This window comes from Plasmodium gaboni, chromosome 14, assembly GCF_001602025.1.
Source record: "Plasmodium gaboni strain SY75 chromosome 14, whole genome shotgun sequence".
In the NCBI taxonomy this organism is placed as follows: Eukaryota; Apicomplexa; class Aconoidasida; order Haemosporida; family Plasmodiidae; genus Plasmodium; species Plasmodium gaboni.
The window spans coordinates 1,382,049-1,405,191 of record NC_031494.1 but is presented as its reverse complement, the minus strand read 5'-3'; the positions used below and the strand labels follow the sequence as shown (position 1 = coordinate 1,405,191).

The 23,143-nt window shown below is 17.1% G+C and overlaps 4 protein-coding genes and 2 non-coding genes across 6 annotated transcripts; 4 read left to right on the top strand and 2 right to left on the bottom strand.

Annotated features, from left to right (window-relative positions):
- Nucleotides 1-1,583: 1,583 nt before the first annotated feature.
- PGSY75_1438500 (putative cleavage and polyadenylation specificity factor) lies at nt 1,584-4,217 on the top strand (the record flags this gene model as incomplete). The annotated part of the gene is made up of 1 exon (XM_018788073.1): nt 1,584-4,217. The coding sequence occupies one exon, from the start codon at nt 1,584-1,586 to the stop codon at nt 4,215-4,217; it is 2,634 nt and encodes an 877-aa protein (XP_018639445.1).
- Nucleotides 4,218-4,976: 759 nt separating this feature from the next.
- Nucleotides 4,977-12,066, bottom strand: PGSY75_1438400 (metacaspase-like protein; the record flags this gene model as incomplete). The annotated part of the gene is made up of 7 exons (XM_018788072.1): nt 4,977-5,024; nt 5,152-5,188; nt 5,284-5,363; nt 5,469-5,550; nt 5,676-6,123; nt 6,284-11,137; nt 11,919-12,066. The coding sequence occupies 7 exons, from the start codon at nt 12,064-12,066 to the stop codon at nt 4,977-4,979; spliced, it is 5,697 nt and encodes a 1,898-aa protein (XP_018639444.1).
- Nucleotides 12,067-14,642: 2,576 nt separating this feature from the next.
- On the bottom strand, nt 14,643-14,716 carry PGSY75_1438300. Its single transcript has one exon. It is a non-coding gene; the product is annotated as a tRNA-Met (tRNA).
- A 937-nt stretch (nt 14,717-15,653) lies between these two features.
- PGSY75_1438200 lies at nt 15,654-15,758 on the top strand. The gene has a single exon. It is a non-coding gene; the product is annotated as a tRNA-Sec (tRNA).
- A 2,204-nt stretch (nt 15,759-17,962) lies between these two features.
- On the top strand, nt 17,963-19,555 carry PGSY75_1438100 (secretory complex protein 62; the record flags this gene model as incomplete). Its single annotated transcript, XM_018788071.1, has 3 exons — nt 17,963-17,980; nt 18,281-19,291; nt 19,451-19,555. The coding sequence occupies 3 exons, from the start codon at nt 17,963-17,965 to the stop codon at nt 19,553-19,555; spliced, it is 1,134 nt and encodes a 377-aa protein (XP_018639443.1).
- Nucleotides 19,556-22,530: 2,975 nt separating this feature from the next.
- On the top strand, nt 22,531-23,143 carry PGSY75_1438000 (putative eukaryotic translation initiation factor eIF2A; the record flags this gene model as incomplete). The annotated part of the gene is made up of 1 exon (XM_018788070.1): nt 22,531-23,143. A coding segment is annotated over one exon (613 nt), but the record flags the coding sequence as incomplete, so codon positions are not given.

Below are 23,143 nucleotides of genomic sequence, written 5' to 3'. Positions count from 1 at the left end.
TATTTATTTATTATGAAAAAATAACTTTTTAATATATATGTTCTTCATTTTATTTAAAAACAAATAAATAAATATCCAACGTGCTTCTCTTTATTAATATAATTGTTAATATTTATTTATATCCATTCAATGATATAGTAAATATTATGTAATTATGTATTAAAATATTCCTCAACCTTTTTTTCTTCCTATTATATAATAAAACACAAATAATAAAATAATACTATAAATTTCTAACTATATCCATAAATTATAAATATATAATAAACAGGTATATTCTATCACTTAAACTTAAAAGTATGAAAATAAGAAATTGTATAAAAAATAAATACATATAAAAATAATTCCATTTATTTTATATTCCCTTGTGGAAAAAATAATATATATATAAATATATATAGTAATATTATTTATACAAGATTCAAATTATATATTCTAAATAAGATTATTTCTTTTAAAAGGGTTATATATTTTTATATAATAATTTAAAAAAATAAAAAATAAAATAAAAAATATAAAAAAACACTGTACCAAAAATAAATTAAATATAAATATATAACATATATTTATTATTTTAAAAATATCTGATGATAAGAAAGAAAGAAAAAAATATAGTCTTTTAAATTTTTTATTTTACAAAAACTGTGAATATTAAAAAAAAAAAATAATAAATTATAATAAATGAGAATGTTGTTTATATTTTAATTTTTTTTTTCTTTCATAAAAATTTATATTATATTATATAGAAGAACACGTACCACATATATGTTTGGTATGCTCTTTTAAAATATATAAAAAAAAATAAAAAAAAAGCATTCTTTTTTTCCTAAAAATTATAAGTAATATATATATATATATATATAATATTATATGTCAATATGTTATATATAAATTGTACTTACAAAATCATAGTATATATTATATATAATATTTATTTAATATGTAGTCATGAACTTATTTTTTAAATGTAGAAAAAAAAAAAAAAAAAATGTAGAGGCTCCCATATATTTTTTTAAAATTAATATAAAATATTATAAAATTATATAATGATATATATTTTTTTTTTCTTTTTTTTGTATGTTATTTAAAAGAAAAATAAGAAAATATCAAAATAGATTACTTACTTAATATTAAATATATAATAGATTCATACTAATAAATTTGTTTATGAAAAAAAAAAAAATAAATAATACCTTAAATATTTAATTTTGGTAAAAACTGTTATATGTATATATTTATATAATTATATAATTTTTATTCTTATAAAAATAATAATAATGGAAGTGTTTGAAATTAAAAAAAAAATGTGAGCACAAAAAATTATTGTATATAAGAAATATGAAACAAAAAAATAATATATATATATATATATTTATAACATGTAAAATTTATACAATAATAACTTTCAATTGTAAAAGAGACCATATTAAGAATAAAACATAATGATATATTAAAAATGAAATGACTAAAAAATAAAAAGAAACTAATAGGAAAAAAGATATATATATATATATATATATTTATGTGTAGCTTTTATTATAATTTCTCTTTTTTTTTTTTTTTTTTGATTTAAATATATAAACATGAGTAATATAAATATAGTGTGCCTAGGGGGGGCTAGTGAAGTAGGTAGGTCATGCGTTATTATAGAAAGTGATAAAACGTCAGTTATGCTTGATTGTGGAATTCATCCAGCTTTTATGGGTATAGGCTGTTTACCTATTTATGATGCTTATGATATATCCAAAGTTGACTTATGTTTAATTACTCATTTTCACATGGATCATAGTGGTGCATTACCATATTTAATTAATAAAACACGATTTAAAGGTCGTATATTTATGACTGAAGCAACAAAAAGTATTTGCTATTTATTATGGAATGATTATGCACGTATTGAGAAATATATAAATGTTGTGAATAAGAATAAGATGAGCAAAAATAAGAAAGGTGTTGAAGATGATAATGGATTAAATAATGGGAATATGTTGTTATCTAATGAATATTCAAGTGATGAAAATATGGATGATAAAGATGATATGTTTGAAAATAATGATAATGTTGATGGTAATAGTAATGTATTATATGATGAAAATGATATAGAGAAAACTATGGATTTAATAGAAACGTTAAATTTCCATCAGAATTTTGAATTTCCAAATGTTAAATTTACAGCTTATCGTGCAGGACATGTAATAGGTGCCTGTATGTTTCTAGTTGAAATAAATAATATTCGTTTTTTATATACAGGAGATTATAGTAGAGAAATTGATCGACATATTCCAATAGCTGAAATACCAAATATTGATGTACATGTATTAATATGTGAAGGCACATATGGTATTAAAGTTCATGATGATAGAAAAAAAAGAGAAATACGATTTTTAAATATATTAACAAGTATGATAAATAATAAAGGAAAAGTATTATTACCTGTCTTTGCTCTAGGTAGAGCTCAAGAATTATTACTTATATTAGAAGAACACTGGGATCAAAATAAACATTTACAAAATATTCCAATCTTTTATATATCTTCGATGGCAACTAAATCATTATGTATTTATGAAACATTTATAAATTTATGTGGGGAATTTGTAAAGAAAGTTGTTAATGAAGGAAAAAATCCATTTAATTTTAAATATGTAAAATATGCTAAATCACTTGAATCAATATCTAGTTATTTATATCAAGACAATAACCCATGTGTTATTATGGCTTCTCCTGGTATGCTACAAAATGGTATATCAAAAAATATTTTTAATATTATTGCCTCAGATAAAAAAAGTGGTGTTATATTAACAGGGTATACAGTAAAAGGTACCCTAGCAGATGAATTAAAAACAGAACCAGAATTTGTAACAATAAATGATAAAGTTGTAAAGAGAAAATGTAGATTTGAACAAATATCCTTCAGTGCTCACTCAGATTTTAATCAAACCAAAACATTTATAGAAAAATTAAAATGCCCTAATGTTGTTTTGGTGCATGGTGATAAAAATGAATTAAATAGATTGAAAAATAAATTAATAGAAGAAAAACAATACTTATCTGTTTTTACTCCTGAACTTTTACAGAAATTGTCTTTCCATTTTGAACAAAATGATTCTGTTATTTCGTTAGGAAAATTATCTGAACATATTAAAAAAATTAATAAAAAAATCAAGTTAGAAGGATTAAAAATGAAAAAAGAGAATATACTAGTTAATGATGAACATATATCTGTAAAGAATGAAATGGATGATATAAATAATGATGAAGAAAATTTACACATTCTAGATAAGAACAAAAATAAAGTTGATGAACATGATAAATATAATACGAATGATAATATTTTAAATGAGAAACATAATGAATATAATCAAATTGAAGGAATTATAATTACAGAACCACAAAATATGCCTATTCTTATTTATCCTAATGATATTTATGAATATACAAATTTAAAAACAGCTATGATTGATCAAACTATTAATATAAGCTATCCATATAGGTTTGATTTGTTATATAATGTAATTATTAATGTATATGAAGAAACATATATGGAGGATAATCTTATTATTGTAAAAGATATAAAAATTATATATTGTAAAGATGATAAAATTATTAAAATTAATTGGTTATCAAGTCCATTAAATGATTTAATAGCAGACAGTATTAATTTCTTAATTCTTGAATTTTTAGAAACTATGTATAAAAATCAAAATTCTATACCTATTGCAGATGTGCTTACAGATCATAATATATACGAAATGATTATATCTTATGTTGAAGAAAACTACACTAATGTGGAGAGAATCTCAAAAGAATTTTTAAAAGAAAAAACTTTACAAATTAATGAAAAAAAAGAACAACTAAAACTAAAAAATAATGATAATCAAAATTCACAGAATTTTAATGATAATAATAATGTATGTGAAAATCAAAATATTGAAGATTCTAATACAAATAATATTTATATGGATGAGCAGATTAATGTCTTCTCTTATGATCAAATTATATTTGATTATATTTCTAAAATTATATCTGTTGATATAAAACAACATGATGAAATAAATGAAATCTTAAAATTCAATGTAAAGGATAATAATAATAATGATGTTCAAGTTTTTGTTGACATGGATAATAGGGAAATTATATGTAAAGAGGAAAATATATTAACGAAGGTTCGAGAAATTCTACGAAATATTGAGGAATCTCTATTACCCATGTGTTTTTAACAAAAATATATATATATATATATATATATATATATTATTAGACTTATATTTATTTTTGGTTTATTTTATTATTTAATTTTTTTTTGTTTTATCATTTGTCAAAAGGGAACTTTTTTTTACCTTATAATTTCTTTTTCTTTTTATTACATATGTTTAATTAACAAATAATACAACTTTGAATAATTACAACATTTTTTAAAATAAAATTGTTATTTTTTCGATTTGTTTATATATAATGATATATGAACATATTTATTTATTCAAATAGGTATTACATTATCTATTAAAAGATAATTTTTTAAGAAATTTATATATTTTTTAACAATACAAATATTATAAATTTCTTTTTAAAACAAATTATTTTATTTCAAAACTTTTTGTGTTCATAAAAAATGGACAAAAAAAAATAAAAAAATATAACGGATTTATTAAAAAATATTATTATACTTTTTATAATAATAATTAAATAAAAAAGTGAAGGCGGATAATAAAATGGCAAAAATATATTCATTATTCAAACAATAATAATGAAAACAAAACAAACTAAAATATATATATATATATATATATATACATATATATATGTTTACAAATATAATGGTGATATTTAAATAATTATGGTTACACATATATGCAATAATACAAACAACATATTATTTAATTATGCAAATTGAAGATTATCATTTTATATATAAATAAAACAAATATTAAACATAAAAATTTAAAGATAGGCTGAAAATTAATTAAGAACAAATATCCTTAGGAAACACATTTAATATTCAAATCGATAATTCCAATAATGTTTTTCTAAAAAGGAAAAAAAAAAAAATATATATATATATATATATATAGGCATATTATATACCGAATTTTACATAAATTTATATCATATTATAGATATATTTTATTTTATTTTATTTTTTTGTATAAATACTTTTTCGTCCGAAAGAGAGAATTTTCCATTCACATTTCTATAAAAAAAAAAAAAAATAAAATGAAATATAGTTGATGAAATTATCAAATATAAGTACTGCAAATAGTTATATATAATTATATTTATATATACCTTATATTAAATATACTCCTTGCTACAAAATAATTTTTCTTTTTTTTCTTAAACAATTCTATATAAATATTGGCATTTTCCTGTACAAAAAAAAAAAAAAAATAATATATTCATACATTATTAATGTTAAATGAATATAGGATTTTTATTTTTTTTTAAATATATATCACTTTTGTCTTTCTTACCATATCGGTTACATTCAATGTAACGTACTCTAAGAAAAATATTTTATCTTGTACAATTTTTTGTTCTTTTGTATTATTACGTCTACAAATAAAATATACACACACATAAATAAATAAATAAATAAATATATATATATATATATATATTAATATTCGTAATTTAAGTGGGATATGCTTTTATATATATATTTTTTTTTTATATATTACCTGACACATAATATGTTGACATCCTTCGCTTTAATAAAACAACTTACAAAGTACTCAATTTTTGTATCTATATTTTTGTTGGTATAAAATTTAATATCCTTTATAAAAATTAGCAAACACTTTTTTTTTGAATTTTTTAACATTTTCCTTTCATCCATATCACAAATATCTTGGATACATTGTTTTAAATGGTTTAATTTTAAAGAGGGTTTCCATAAAGGTTCATCTAGTTGTAGTTTTTTTTTTAAGAAAAGACTTTCATGTGATAAAAATTTTATGTCATCTGGTGAATACTCATTTAAAAAGGAGAGTTTAAATTTTATATATTTCAAATTATAGTCCTTCTTTATATCAATTAATATTTGAGAAGCAGCAACAAACAAATCATGATAAGAAAAATCCTTCTTGAGCAATTCGATCGCTTTACCTATGCAGTATGTCAATAAACCTAAAATGGGTTATAAAAAAGGGGAAATAAATAAAAAAAATAATAATAATATATAAAATATAATATAATATAAATGAAAAGAAATATACAAATATGCTTAAATATATATATATATATATATATATATATATATATTTTATGATATATTTTTGTTTATTACCTCTGACTTTGTTTTTTATTAAAAATTCAAAATCATTTCTATCATTACAATCAGGAGAAAAGAAAAAAATAGATGGAACAAGCATCATTTTATCATTTGTACTATCATCATTTTCCTTTTTATAAATTTCATATAATAATGGTTTTTTAATATTTTCAATAAAAACCGAATCAACATGTCTATCTCTAATTTTTCCAAAGGTTTTTAATGATTTTAAATATTTCTGATTAGAGAAAAAATTATTACATTTATATATTTCCGTTGTGTTCATATTTTTATTATAAGTTATGGAAGTAGGTACTGGAACAAAATACGATGTATATGTAGTATCAAATATAATACATAATTGTTTTCCTCCTTGTAATTTTTTTATTATATTAAATATTTCATTTGAATATATATAATTATTTTTTGAATGGTCTTGAGGAAGTAAAGCAAAATTATAATTTTCTGTAAATTTAGAATCTATCAATTTTATAGAATAACCACAAAAATAAAAAAATAATATATCTCCATTATTTGAATTGACAATAAAATTATGTAAATTACTTAATATATTTTTTTTATTTGCTTTTTGTGTAACAAAATTTCTATAACATAAATTACAATCATTCAATAATATAAATTCATTAAATCCAAAATTTTCCATTAAATGATCACACATATCTATAGTATCATTTACACATCCTTCTAATAAACCGTTATAATTTAATGTAATCATTAAAGCTTTTTTTTTCCCTATATATGGCGAATCAGTTTCAGATAAGAAATATTTATCAGATATATTTATATTATTTTTTATTTTTTCCATTTTTTCGATATTATCTATATATGATTTTTCATAAGACATACTATAATCATCATGAAAATTTGTTCCTGTGCTATCAGTACCTTTCGAATTTTTATATAAAACATGTTTGGATACTTTCAAATTGTTATCGCATAATTTTCTATTTCTATTCATATTGTAAGTAACACTTTCTGTATTATCACTAGCTAGAAAAAGGTTATTATTTGGATCGTTCTTATTATTTAAAATATTAATATGATTAATACTATTAATATCATTCATATTATTATTTTTATTATTATTGTTGGGAGATAAAATATGTTTATCGTTACATAATTTTATGTCACCCTTATTTAATATATGATTTAATTTATTTTCATTACACAATAATGATGATATGTACGAATCTTTCATAGTGTAATAGGAACCCGTTTTTTCAGATGTAGATTCCTCATATAACTTTTTTGTTTTCTTTTCTTTATCCAGCTTATGTTTATATTTTTTTAATTGTTCATATAACTTTTTATTTTTAGTCAACTTGTTTATACATTTAAGGCATGTATCCAATTCATCATAAACTTTACATTTTAGTGACATTATTTCATCCATATCATAATGCACGCTTTTATTTTTTTTCTTATTTTCACTATTATTTTTGTCTAAGCATTTTTCATTTGTTAAGTTTTGTTCTTCATTTTGTGATATATCACTAATTATTTTATTATTAATTTCATTTGTATTTTGAATATCATGTTGGAAGCATTTACCCCTAGATATAACGTCAGTGTTATTATTATTAATATTGTTATTATTAAAAATAGTTTGTTCATCCTTTTTGTTGATATTATCTTCTCTTTTTTCAATATTTGTAGTTACCACTTGAGGATATTTATTTTTTGCATATATTGAATTATCTTTATCTGTTATAGATACAATTGAATGTACATAATTACTTTTATTATTATCTTCATAATTATTCTTTAATAGATTTATGGAAGGACTGGTCGTATTCATTACACGTTTGGTTTGTTCTTCTACTTTATTGTTATTGTAATAAATAGATTGATCTCTTATTGCTTTATCAAATAATAATATATTATCTATATTATTTATATTATTTATATTATTTATATTATTATTTGTTATGTTATCACTATGTGTCGTAAAATTAAAAAGTGTATTTTCATTTTGATTAGGAAATTTATTAATATATTTATTTTCTAATTTATTAATATGTGAAGGATTATATTTTACATTTTTATTATTATAATAATATTGATTTAAATGATGTGGTTGTATACTTTCTACTTTTTTTTCATAAAAAAATTTATTTAAAAAATTAGGTTTGCTGAAATTATTTGTATGTTGCTTATTCGAATTATTATTATAATAATAATAATTATTATTATTATTACTATTATTGTTATGGATATATAACAATGAAGGATTTATAATGTGATAATTATTATTCAAATTTTCTATATAATTTGTTGAATTGTTAAGCATATAATCAATTTTTTCTTTTGTTATATATAATGAATTATTATTAATAATATTATTTTTTTTTGTAATATTTTCATAATTAATATTATTATCCAAATTGTTAATTTTTTCATCAATATTTATTGGTGATTTATTCATATTAAATGTGTTAATATTATTTGTAACATTTGATGGATTATTATTTTGAAAAATATTATTTATATATTTATTTACATATACACATGGCACATTAGTATCAATATTAGATATAAAATTTTGATATATATCATCATGTTTTTTATTCATATGTAAAGATGTATTTGTGTTTTCATCTAAACTGTTAATATAATTATTTTGAATTATAGTACTATAATTATAATCGTGTTTATTCATATCATTCTTATCATTTATATGCATAACTGTATTGTATATATTTTTTTTTATTGGATCTATTTCTGTTATATTATTTAAAGTTTTTATACATGTATTATGACTTTCTTGTTCTGCTGTTTGATTATTCATAAGTACTACTTCATTATAATTTTCAATTTCATTATGTTTTATGATATTATTTTCATCATTATTTTTTTTATCAGTATTATTAAAATTTTTATCTTTTTCATTTTCGTTTATATTGTCATTTTGTTTGTTTTGTAGATTATTACTTTTTTCAGATTGCATATATGTTTCTACATTTGGAATATTAGTATAATCATTATATGATGTATTATTAATATATGATATTTTTGTGTTATTTATTTTTTCTTCTTTTACATTTTGATTTTTAATAGTACAACTTTTTTGTGAATGGCCTCCAGTAAATTGATAAATGTTGGTTACTAATTTTTCATGATAGGTATGATGTTTATCATTAAGGATTGAATTTTTTTGTGTTGATAATTTTTGTGTATTTTTTACAGCTGTCCTCATATTATTACTACAATTATTTATATTATTATTATTATGAACAGTTTTGTTAATATTGCCATGGTTTATAATGTCATTATTATTATTATTATTATTATTATTGTCATTGTTAATATTATTGTTATTATTATTATTGTTAATATTATCTTTTCGTATTACCGTTGGTGATATTCTCTCCTTAACGTCGAAGGATGAATAACTCCTTACATTTTTTCTTAAATCTTGATTCATATAATTTGCTACACTTACAAAAGGTATATCAGTTTGATGGTAATTATAATTTTCAAAGGAATGTTTTAATTTATCATTTGCTATATTTGCATCATTTAAATATATTATTTTATTTTGTAAGGGCATTATAACAGCTTTATCTGAATTTTTATCCTTATCTTCTATTACTTGTAATTTTTGTTTTTTCTTTTTTAATTTTCTTACACTAGATGGAAATATAAAATTATAAATTTTACTAAGAGTACTATTCCCTTCACTCTTTGTATTTGATGTATTATTATCTATTATTTTACTATTAAATATATTTCCATTTATTATAATATCTTTATTTATTTTTTTATTTTTTTTCCCTACAAAGTTTTTTTTTAATTTCCCAAAATCTTTAAAAAAATCAGAAGAATTAAAAGAAAACATACTATTTCTTTTTGGTTCTTTTTTCAAAATATTTGATAATGTCTTGTTATAAGTATTTTCACTATTTGGCGATGATTTTAATAAAACGGTTTTATTATACATAGGAATATTAATTTTTTGCTGAGCACATATATTATCTGCTTGTTTTATATTACTTGTTTTAACAACATAATCGTTCACATTTCTATTATTATTACTATAAAATTTCATAAGTTCCTCTTGATTATTAAATTGAAAAGAACTATTAATATTATCATTCTTCTTCTTATTATTATTATTATAAATATTATTATTATTATTATTATTATATCTTGTACATATATTATCAAAAGATGAATTTCGATAATTCTTTAAATTTCTATTGTAATATTTCAATATATTTCTATTATATTCGTCCAGTATATTTTTATTATAATTCTCAAATGATGCTTTATTTAAATTATCAAATGATACTGCAATATTATCATTTATATTTTTATTTATATTTTGTTGATTTATTTCATATGGTAATCCATTATAGATGTAATTCCTAAATAACATATCAGCTGACCTTTGTGGTCTCATAATATGATATCTATTTAATAATCTCTCCTTCCCATTTATATTTTGTCTACTAATTCGATAATAAATATTATTATTATTATTATTATTATTATTAATAATATTGTTATTATTTTTGTTACAAGTCATAGTGTACATATTATTCATATTATTCATGTTATACATATTATGCATATTATTGATGTTATTTAAATTATCCATATTATTCATATTATTCATGCTGTTAATATTCAAAGCACAATAATTATCATACTTATTAGCATATGCATTTTTTGCATACATTATATTGTTATTTATTTTTTCTTTATCCTTTAAATTATTTGATGTTTTTCTTTTCAATTTACAATAAGAAGAAATATTATGTTTCTCATGTTTATTCATTTTTCTATTATCCATTGAACTAATCTTTTGATTTTTATGTATTGATTCGTTTCTATCATTTTCACTTTCTATAAATATATAAAAGAAAAAGAAAAAAAAGAAGTATATAAATGAATAAATAAAATATATTTAAAGGGAAAATATAATCATATAACATTTAAAGGATTCAAAATATATTGTGCACATATACATATATATATATATAATCCTCATATATTCAATTATATATGTACAAAATATCTATACCAATAATGTAAAAAAACATTAATATATGTAATATTGGCATAGTCGTATGATGTATGATTTCGCCATATTTTCAGATATTATTAAATAAATTAATAAATAAATATAAATATATTTATACAAGATAAAAGAAAAAATATTTTTGAATTAATAAAATGTTATATATATATATATATGTGTATCAAAAGCTATATTTTTAATTCACTAAAAATAAAATAAAAGTCATTTTTGTCTGCATATCAATAATTATGTTTTGTATAAATTAGACGATAAGCAAAAATAAAAAATAACATATTATCAATTAAAAATATATTAAGTAAAAAATATGTAAATATGTAGTTATAATGCACATTTTTGAAATAGAAAACGAACAATTCAAAATCATTTTGCATATTAATTTCATATTTTAAAAAGGTCAAAAAGTTAAAAATAAAATATATATAAAACCATACATATATTATATATATACAATCATTATATTTTTTTGTTTCGTTAAAAATTTAATGTATAACATTACGAATTACACCCACAAAATAGAGAATTATAAAATATATATTTACATATGTATGTATATATTTATATTTATTTTTATCATATATTTATTACCTTTTATTAATATTCTTCCCTTAGAATCACAAGATATATTAGCAGTTGACGTTTCATAATTATCCTCTTCAAATTTCCTATTTTTTTTATATATATTTATATTTTCATAGGAACTATATAAAGGGGAATATGTATTCATACTATTCATTTTTTTTTTTTTTTTTTCAAAAAAAATTTAAATTTATTTTTCAAAAAGTATTTATATATAAGTGTAATATAAATTTTTCTTTTTTTTTTTCTTTTTTACAAATTATTCATTTTGAACACAAAAATACCTTTCTATAAAAAAAAAAAAAAAAAAAAAAACACCATAAATAAATAATATATTTCAATACATTATTTAATTTTTTTTTTTTAAAGGAAATTATTCATGTAAATAACATTTTCCTCAAAAATTTTAATAAAATCAGCGTTTCTTTTTTATCATTTTTTCTTTTTTTTTCTGGTTTCTACTTTAAGAAATAAAATTTGAAAAATAATCCTGGAAAAATGTGGAAATTAAAAAAAAAAAAAAATTTTAATGTTTATTAAAAGAAATTATAAAATTAAATATATAATATATACATATAATATATATGTATAAATATATATATATATATTATATATATTGGAGTGCATATATAGTATTTTATAAATTAACATATATATAAATTTATATTTTCCTATGGAAAAAAAAACAAGGAATCAAAATTAAGAGGAATGAATTTTATGTTGAATATATATTACTATTTAAAAAAAATATAATATTATATATATATATATATATATATATATAATGGAAAATAATTTATAAAATTTTTTTATTTAAAAAATTTTTAAAAATAAAATATTAAAATTAATATATATATATATATAATATATATATGTGTTTAAAATATATATAAAACTGTAAATTTCAAAGGCACAACAACAACATATGAAAGTAAAATATTAAAAATATATTTACAAATAAATATGTTAACGTGTATATATATAAAATACATATATATATTTATAGAATAATATATGTATGAGTATTTTAAGAAAAAGTACTTCTACATGTGCACATACAATTTGAAATTGTATTTTATGTTTTATGTTATTATCTTTGTTTAAAGATATATAAATAATAAGAAATATTTATTACATTATTCATAATAATAAATAAACTTTAAAAAATAAAAATGTAAAGTGCGTGCACAAAATAATTGGTAAAATAAAAACACAGTATTATAAATGAAAAAAAATTGTACGTCATTTTATTATGTATAAAAATATATATATATATATATATATATATACATATATATATTATAATTTTTTTATATTTTTTGTATTTTACGAAATTATATTTTGCATAATTACATTAATATATTATCCCTATTTGCACACAAAGTAATTTTATATAGTTTTAAAAAAAAATATATATTATATATATACATGTAATATAAAAGAAAAAATGGTATCAAATTATTTTTTCCTTCTGTCATATAATATTATTAGATGTATATATATATATATATATAGAACATTTAAATATATTTTTATTTAAGTGTAATATTTGTTAAATATCAAATATATTATAAATGATTATATTTTCTCATCGCTTTATATTGAATTTATAACATTTAATAATATATTGTATATCTAAAATGAAAAAAGAACAAACATATATATATGAACATAAATATTTTTATATATTAGTATTATTATTCGGTTGACAAAATACACATTATTATTGTTTAATTTTTTTTTTGTTTAAATTATTATGTATCATAGTTAAAATTATCCTACATAATCATCATATTATAATATAGATAAAATATAAATTATTAATATTGATGACGTTAAACATTTAAAATGTGATAAAAAAGAAAAAAGAGAACAAAGGCTGTATATATATTATAATACATTTTTTTATTATATTAATTATAACATAATTCGAAAAAATATATTAATTTATAAATATATAGTAATGATTTTATTATTATAATTATATATAAAGTGATTAAAAATTAGACTTATATAATACATTCTCATTATTCTTTGTTTTCTCTTTTATTCTTATTTAACAGTAATATAATTATAAAACTGTATTTCTTAAAATAAGAACAATAAAACAAAAAAATATAACACGATAAATTACTAATACAATGTTATAAGTATATTAGAATATATTGTTACATACATTGACATATTTAAAAAAAAAAAATAAATAATAATAACATAAATAATAAGGCAATATAATAGGAATCCTTTTTAATATAATACATATATTAATAATTGTAATATTTATTATATTTTTCTTTTTCTTATACTTTAAAATGAAATTTTGTATCATTATATATTAAGTTTTATAATATCAAAATGTATTTCTTCAAAAGTTAATTATAAGTCCTTCCATTCTTTAATTATATAATATTATTCTATTTAAATAATATATTTATAATTTATATAATTTTGTTATTTTCCAAAAATTATTAAAAAACATAAAAAAAAAAAAATTAAACAATATTTCTAAAAAATATATACTTGTTTATATTAAATTGCTAATTATTCACACTTATTTGAAGGAATTTAAAAAAAAAAAAAATTTATATTATTTAAAAATTATTAATCATATTAAATTAAATATATATAAATAAATATAATTATTTTAAAATAAATAAAATAACAGATGTTGGTGTTGAGGCAACAGGTGTTTTTATGATTTTATAGGCTAAGGCATTACATCTTAGGCCCTGTTGGGTAATGTGAGGATCGAACTCACGACCTCGGGATTATGAGACCCGCGCGCTAACCAACTGCGCCAATTACCCATAACTTATTTTACAATAAATTTAAGGCATGTTAAAAAAAAAAAAATTAAAAAATATAAATAATATATATATATATATATATATTTAAAATAAATAAAAAAAAAATATATTATTTTTTTAAAAAAATTATGCTCATTATATATATATTTTTTTTTAATTTGTTACATTATGCAAAATTATAATATATTCATATATATTTTAATCAGTAAAGATAATATATATATATATAATATATTTTATTTTTTATTTATTTACCTTATATTTCAACACAAAATTAATTACAATTAATATTATAAATTTATTTTACTGATTTAATTTAATATTATTATAATTTTTTCTCCTTTTTGGGAATAAGGTATATATTGTTTTATTTATATAATAACTTAATTACTTTTTGTACAATTTTATGACACAATTTCATATATAATAAGTTTGTAATATGAGGGAAAAAAATATATATATATATATGAAAAGATAAGGAAATAAGAAAATATATAAATAAAATATTAAGTGTATATATGTTCCAAAATACCATATTCAAATACATATAAACACATATAATGTGTTTATTTCATTAATTTTTTTTTTTTTATTTTATGAATTAATTGCATAAGAACAGAATTAATAAGAAAAAAGATTAAGTATTATATTTGTCTTGTAATGTGATGTATTTTCTTCATTCACTTGTTTTGTTTTTCTAAGTAATACACATATATATATAACATAATGTATAAAGGCATTTATATTTACATATGTAACATTTTAATATTTATTAAAATTATGGCTTATTCTTAATTTTTTTAAGAATACAAATATAGGCTTATATGAATAATTAATATTATTATAATGTTATATATATTAATGTAAATAAATTAAATTTTTTTTTTTTTTTTTTTTTTATATTTAAGTATACACTACATTATATATTTACAATATATAATGCACCGATGAGTTAGCATGGTTGCTAAGTATGACTTCAAATCATTTGGCGTAGTTTTTCTGCGCAGAGGTTCGATTCCTCCTTCGGTGCGAATAGCACAATAAAATTAAATTATATTTTTTCTCAATTTATTTCGTTTATATAATAAAAAATAAATATATAACTACATATTATCATATTAAGAAGCATTTTCTTTTTAAGTTTTTTTTTTAAATATATTTATATTTTATTTATTATCTTTTTGTGAACTAGTGAGAACAAAAATTGTATTAAAAAAAAATTAATAATTTACTCATAATATATATGGAGTAAACAAAATTATATTTTATATAACATTTTTTGAAACTCATTACAAACTTCTACATTAAAAATAGAAAAAAAAGAGGATACTCTATTATGGTATTTTAAAAAAATTTAGTGTACATGTTAATTTTAAAGGTCTCATAAAGCTTATATGAAATATAAATATAAACACTTAAATGTGAAATGATAAAAATTAAATATCATTACAAGAAAAAAAAAAAAAAAGTATGTATTTTTATTGTGTTAACCACGTTATTTTATATACTTTATAGAAATATATGTTATATATATATATATAAATATTTATATTTGATATTATCTATTTTTAACAAGGATTTTTTTAATTTTCTTGTTTGTATGTCCAATTTTAATTCATATATATGTAATTATTTCTCAGAAATATTATATATATATTATTCCCATTTGCTGTTACATTTAATATTTTTTTTCATGGTTCGCTTGATGTTTTTGTATCGTTTTATATTATATATATATAAATTTCCGAAAAAAATATTTTGAGCAATTTTTAAATAAGACCTTTTAAATTTCTTTTTATTTAATAAAAGATACTCTTAAACCTCTTTTTAACTTGTCTCTTTTTTTTTTTTTTTTTTTGTTCATAAATAAAATAAAGGTATAAAATATATATGTACTTTTTAAGTTATAATATTATATCATTTATTGTTTTCTTTATTTTTTTTGCGTACTTTTTATAGGTGATTCCTTATTTCAACTATGCAATATTTATTTAAACATATGTGCATATGCTCATTTATTCTTACATGTAATTATGTATATATATTTATGTATTTTAAAAGAGAAAGTATATCAATGTATAGTAATATATTTCATTTTAATAAAAAGTTAACTAATATGAAATATATATATAGAATACTACTATATATATAAATATATGTAAATTTATAATTTTTGTACTACATTATAAAATATTATAGCTTATTTTTTTATAATTGCTTTAATAAGTACAATTATATATATTATATATATATTTAAATATATATAAATAAAAATAAATGAAGAATTAAAATTTACATTTATTTATATTATTTTTAGTTTTTTTTTTTTTTTTTTTTATATATGTATATATTCCGTGTCATATTTCTTCGAACTTTCTCCAAAAAAGATTTTCATAAATAATAATATATTTAATACGTTTTATTTTTTAATTAGAAAAAATATTTTTGTGCACAAAAAAAATAAAATAGAAAAATAAGAATATAATAAGTAAAAAATAAATTTTAAGTATATATAAATGAAATACAAAAAAAAAAAAAAAATATATTATATATATTATTATAATTCAGCTTCACTCAAATGTTAAAGTTATTTTCATTACATATATATAATATATACCATTAATATTATAATACATTCATATACATTTAATATATATATTATATATATATATAATAATTATTATTCATTGTAAAATTATATACATATAATATTATATTATGAAAAGAAATGAAATATATTTTATATTTCATAAAATATTAAGATATTAATATATTTTTAAGAGAAAAAATAAGAAGTCATGATTAATATATTTTTATAAAAAGTAAATTATTTCTATTAATATAAGAAAAAAATAAAAATAATAATATTAAAATAAAAGATACCGTATATAAATATATATATTTATATATATATATATATATATATATATATATATATATATATATATATATTTATATATATATATATATATATATATATATATATATATATATTATAAAATAAAAATAATATAAAGTGGTGGTATTACTTATCAATTGTGAAATTAAATTAAAATTATTATAAATAGTTCTTTAACATCTGAGGAGAATATAATGAAATTGTGTTTATAAAATATTATTACTTAAAAAAAAAAAAAAAAGAAAGAGAATATATAATTTTAAATTTAATAAATAAATATTTATATATATATATAAATATATATGTCTCATTTTTTATCTTTTTTTTGATTTCATTAATATAAGAAAATGAGTAACAGAATGGAGGTAAGGGCCATAAAATTTATGTACATATATATATATTTATGTATGTGTTAATTTCTTAATTAAGTTTATATATCATTGTTAACTATATATACTTAATATTATAAAGAAAATGTATATTATATGTAACTGTATTAACATATTAATAACACTTATATATATATATATATATATATTTATATAATGATTTATTAAACGAGACAAGGAAAAGAATGAAAAAAAAAAAAATATTTTATTGTACATATTATTTTTATATGTTAAGATATAGGTAATGTATATATATTTATATTCTTGACCTTTTAGGAATTAGATCCTGATATGCTTGGAGTGCTAAAGTGCGCTTTCAATGCAGGAGTAAAAGTAAAAAGTGCAGCGGAGGTTGGAAAGAGAGCAGTAGAATATTTTCGAGGTGACGATTTTGTAAATTTTTTAAGTACTAATGGTGAAATGTTAAAAAATAAATTTCCTAATTTATTTGTAAATAGGAATTTATCAGATATGAAAGAAATTGAAGAATTCGCTGACACGTTCATACAAAAAGGATATATTTATAAAGCACAATATAAACCAATAAAAGGAATAAATGAAAAAGATGAAAATGGTGTTTATAAAAGACCAAAATGGCCAAAAAGATTAATTATGACTTCAAAACAAAATTTTGATAAAACAAGTTTTTATATATTAGTACATGAAAGAAATAAAAAATTACAATATTTTATGTTAATAAGTTTAATAAGTATAGTTTTAATTTGTTGTATGTTTCCAGTTTGGCCATTAAGATTAAAATTAGCTTTATGGCATATATCTGTAGCATTCTTAACATTAATATCAATAATTATAGTAGGAAGATTGGTTGCTTTTATTTTCTTCTGGTTTTTTGGTGTAGATTATTGGATATTCCCAAACCTATTTGATGAAGAATGTAATGTGGTAGAGTCATTTTTACCATTACAATCATGGGTTTATAGAAATGATACATGGTTTTTATTTGTAGCAAGAATGTGTACAGCTGTTTTGTTAGCTATAGCTATACAACAATTAGGTAAAACTCATTCCATTGCAGATATACGTAATTTTGCTACACAATCATATATTGATATTATTGAATGGGGTAATAAGAAATTAGCTGCCTCTCCTGAAAATGTTTCAATGTATAAATCTATTGATTCAAAAGCAACCTTTGAAGGAAATGTAGATGATGATGATACTGTTTATGATGAAAATGAAGAAAATTATGATTGCTTAAAAAAATGTGGATTTACAAGTTTTGAAGAATTAGTTAGAAAATGCTTCTTAAAATGTGAATGCATGGAGGTAAAAATATTACAACAATATATTATTGTTCTCATTTTTATATTGTATTAATGGTTATTACATATATGAACATTATTATATATATATATATATATATATATATATATGTGTATTTATTTATTTATTTATTGATATATATTTTTTTCTTTAATTTTTTAGAAAGTTATTAAGTCAGATTGCTACAAAAAAAAATGCTCCAAAGTTACAAAGGCTGTTTTGGATGAAGCACATAAAGAAGCTTGTTTTGATAAATCAGACAATTAATATTATATTAAATATATTAATATTTTGAATTATATCTAACACATTTCTTAAATGTATAAATAATTTAAGGAATGTTATTATACATATATAATATATACATACACAAATATATATATATATATATATATATATTATATATATTCCATTGATTTTATTAAATGACATTTTATTATTATTCAATTTTTTTTTTTTTTTTTTATCATCAAACCTTACGGATTAATTATTAAGAATTAATAACTTCTTTCATATTTGTTTTTTTTTTTTTTTTTTTTTTTTTTTTTTTTTTTTTTTTTTTTTTTTTTTTTTTTTTTTATATTTTTGTTATTCCACTTGTTTTTTTCATTTTATTTTGAATGTCATTTATTTTATATTATATTATATTCAATATATATATATATATATTCTTTTTTTTTTAAATAAATTTTTATAAAGGTTAATTTTTGGTATTTTAAAATATTAAAAAAAATGAAAAAAAAAAAAAAAGAAAAAGAAAAAAGGAGAAATAACAAATGATTTATTTATATCATTCAACAAAATTATAATTTAAATATATGGATAAGTACATTCTTATAAGACATAATTTAAATTAAAATGTGAAAACAACATATACTTTTATTAAAAAAATGAAGTAAAATAATTAAAATGCTTAGCTATAATATATATATATATATATATATATATATATATATATATATGTATGTATTCTATTTGTTTATAAAAATAAATAAATTTATTTAATTTTTTTTCTTTTTTTTTGGGGGGGCGAAAGGAGGATGCCCCTATTAAAGTAATACACATTTTATTTAATAATAAATTATGAGAAGGGTAAGGTAAAATAGTATAGCTAAAGGTTTCTAACAATCTACACACTAAGATATATAATTAATATATTATCATATATATTTCTATATATATATATATATAATAAAAGAACAAATTATTTAAAATGACCAGTGTTTTTATATTAAAAGATACATTTAAATAGTTTTACAAATAAGAACAAATTTCATTATATTAATTTATACGTCAAAAAAAAAAAAATTTTTTTAATAAATTTATCATAACATTTAATTTGATATGGAAAAAAAATTGTAAAGAAAATAAAATTAATTCTAAATTTGTTCAAGAGGTAGAAAATAAATACAAAAAGTATCTACATATCATTATGTATATTATGGTATCTAAATTTATCCTTTTATTTTATAAATATAACATATATACTATAGTTACAAAAAAATATAAAATATATAAAAAATCAAAGTAAAAAACAATAAATTAAAATATATAATATTAAGAGAAAAATAATATATATATATATATATTAATATGTATAATTTTTCTTTAAATTATTTATACAATATATATTATAAAAGAAAAGAAAAATAAAATAACAAGTTGGTTATTCTTTTTTTTTCCTAACAGAAATTATTATAAAATTAAAATATATAATATTAAGAGAAAAATAATATATATATATATATATTAATATGTATAATTTTTCTTTAAATTATTTATACAATATATATTATAAAAGAAAAGAAAAATAAAATAACAAGTTGGTTATTCTTTTTTTTTCCTAACAGAAATTATTATATAATAATATTTATATATAATAAATATTTATTTCAATGAAATATAAATATAATTATATATATATATATATATATAATATATGTAATATAAGTAAAAACCTTTTATTCTTCTTTTCATATATATTATATTTTTCTTCTAAATAATAGATATATTATACATATATATATATATTAAATTCATATATTATATATATATACATATTTTTTAATATAAGAATTTTTTTTTTTCTTCTTTTTAATTTAAAATGGAATCCCTCATTTTTTTAATTCTTAAAATTTCTGTTTACATACATAATATAATATATCAATATATATATAATGTATGTATGCATTAAATTTTTTTTTTTGTTTCCTATATATACATAAAAAAAAATATAAAATATATATATCATATATATATATATATATATTTATTTATTTGTATAATTTATTTTTTCTCTTTACCTAAAAAAAAAAAAAAAATCATTATAATCAAAATTTATAATATCTATATAAATATTATATATATATAATATTTATTATATATTATAAATATATATATATATATATATATATATATATAAGTTGAATTGTATATAATAGTAAAATATTTATAAATAAACAATAATAATATAAGCATCTATTTTAATATAAATATAATAATGTGTTATTATTTTTAATTTGAATTATTGAAATTTATTTTAAAAAATGAAAAAGATTAATTATACCACTTGTAAAAAATATATATTATATATATACAAACGAATAAAATAAAGAAATATATAAAAAAATAGAAATACTATTATTATTTTATATATAAGAGAAAATTAAATTTTATATATATTATAATATTATAATTTTTGTTTTTATATATATATATATATTTATATATTCATAGATAATTCTAATAATAATTAATAGAAATAAGGGTTTCTTTGATTATTATTTCCATTTAATCTAATTTATATATATATATATAAAATACATTATGTGAAAAATATATGAATATATATTTATATATATATATAATACAATATTGTATGTATTTTTGTATACCTTTAATATGCTTATATGAATATATTTTATTTTTATATTCAAGTGTTTTATTAAACAAATAAAATAACAAATATAATGTATATATATTTATATATTTGAATTAATCAAATACTGGAACTCAAAGTTATATATATAATATATATGTTTATTTATTTATGTATTTATAAGTTATTAACGATATCTCAAGAGTTATAAAATATATATATATATATATATATATATATATTTTATATTTGTTAATGTTCATTTGATATGTTATTTGTAATTTAACACTATTGTATATTAAATAATAAAAAAAAAAAAAAAAAAAAAAAAAAAAAAAAAGTTTTAAATAAAGGAAGGGATATAATGATACCAGATAATAATGAAAACAATAATAATTTATATTTCTTAGCATTTAGTAAAAATAAAGTGACCATTTATGAATATGATGTGGATTTAAGTAAGAATATTGTAGATGATATTAATGATGAAATAAAAAGATGTGAAGAGGAGGATGAGAAAAATAAAATAAATGAACATACAACAGTTCCTATAACAAATGATGAAAAAAAAAATGATTTGAATCATATACGAAATAATAATATAATAAATAATAATACAAAAATTACGAATCAGATAAAAAAATCTACAAATAAATTTAATAATGATTTTGTATTAAATCGTGGTATTAAAATATATAAGGAATTCGACGATGTTGAACTGGCCACATGTACCAATGACTATAAAAAAATTATTCTTGTAAGAAAAAGTAATTTAAATGTAGCAGAAATTATTGATATAAAAAGTGAAAATAAAAATGTGACATGTATAAAAACAAAAACACAGATTAAAAGAATTATTACGAGTCCTAGAGATAACTACATTGTTTTACATTGTCAATACAAGCCTGATATTACCAATACGAATTTGTATGTATATAAAATTAATATAAAATCAGCTAAGAAAAAAAAAAAGAAAG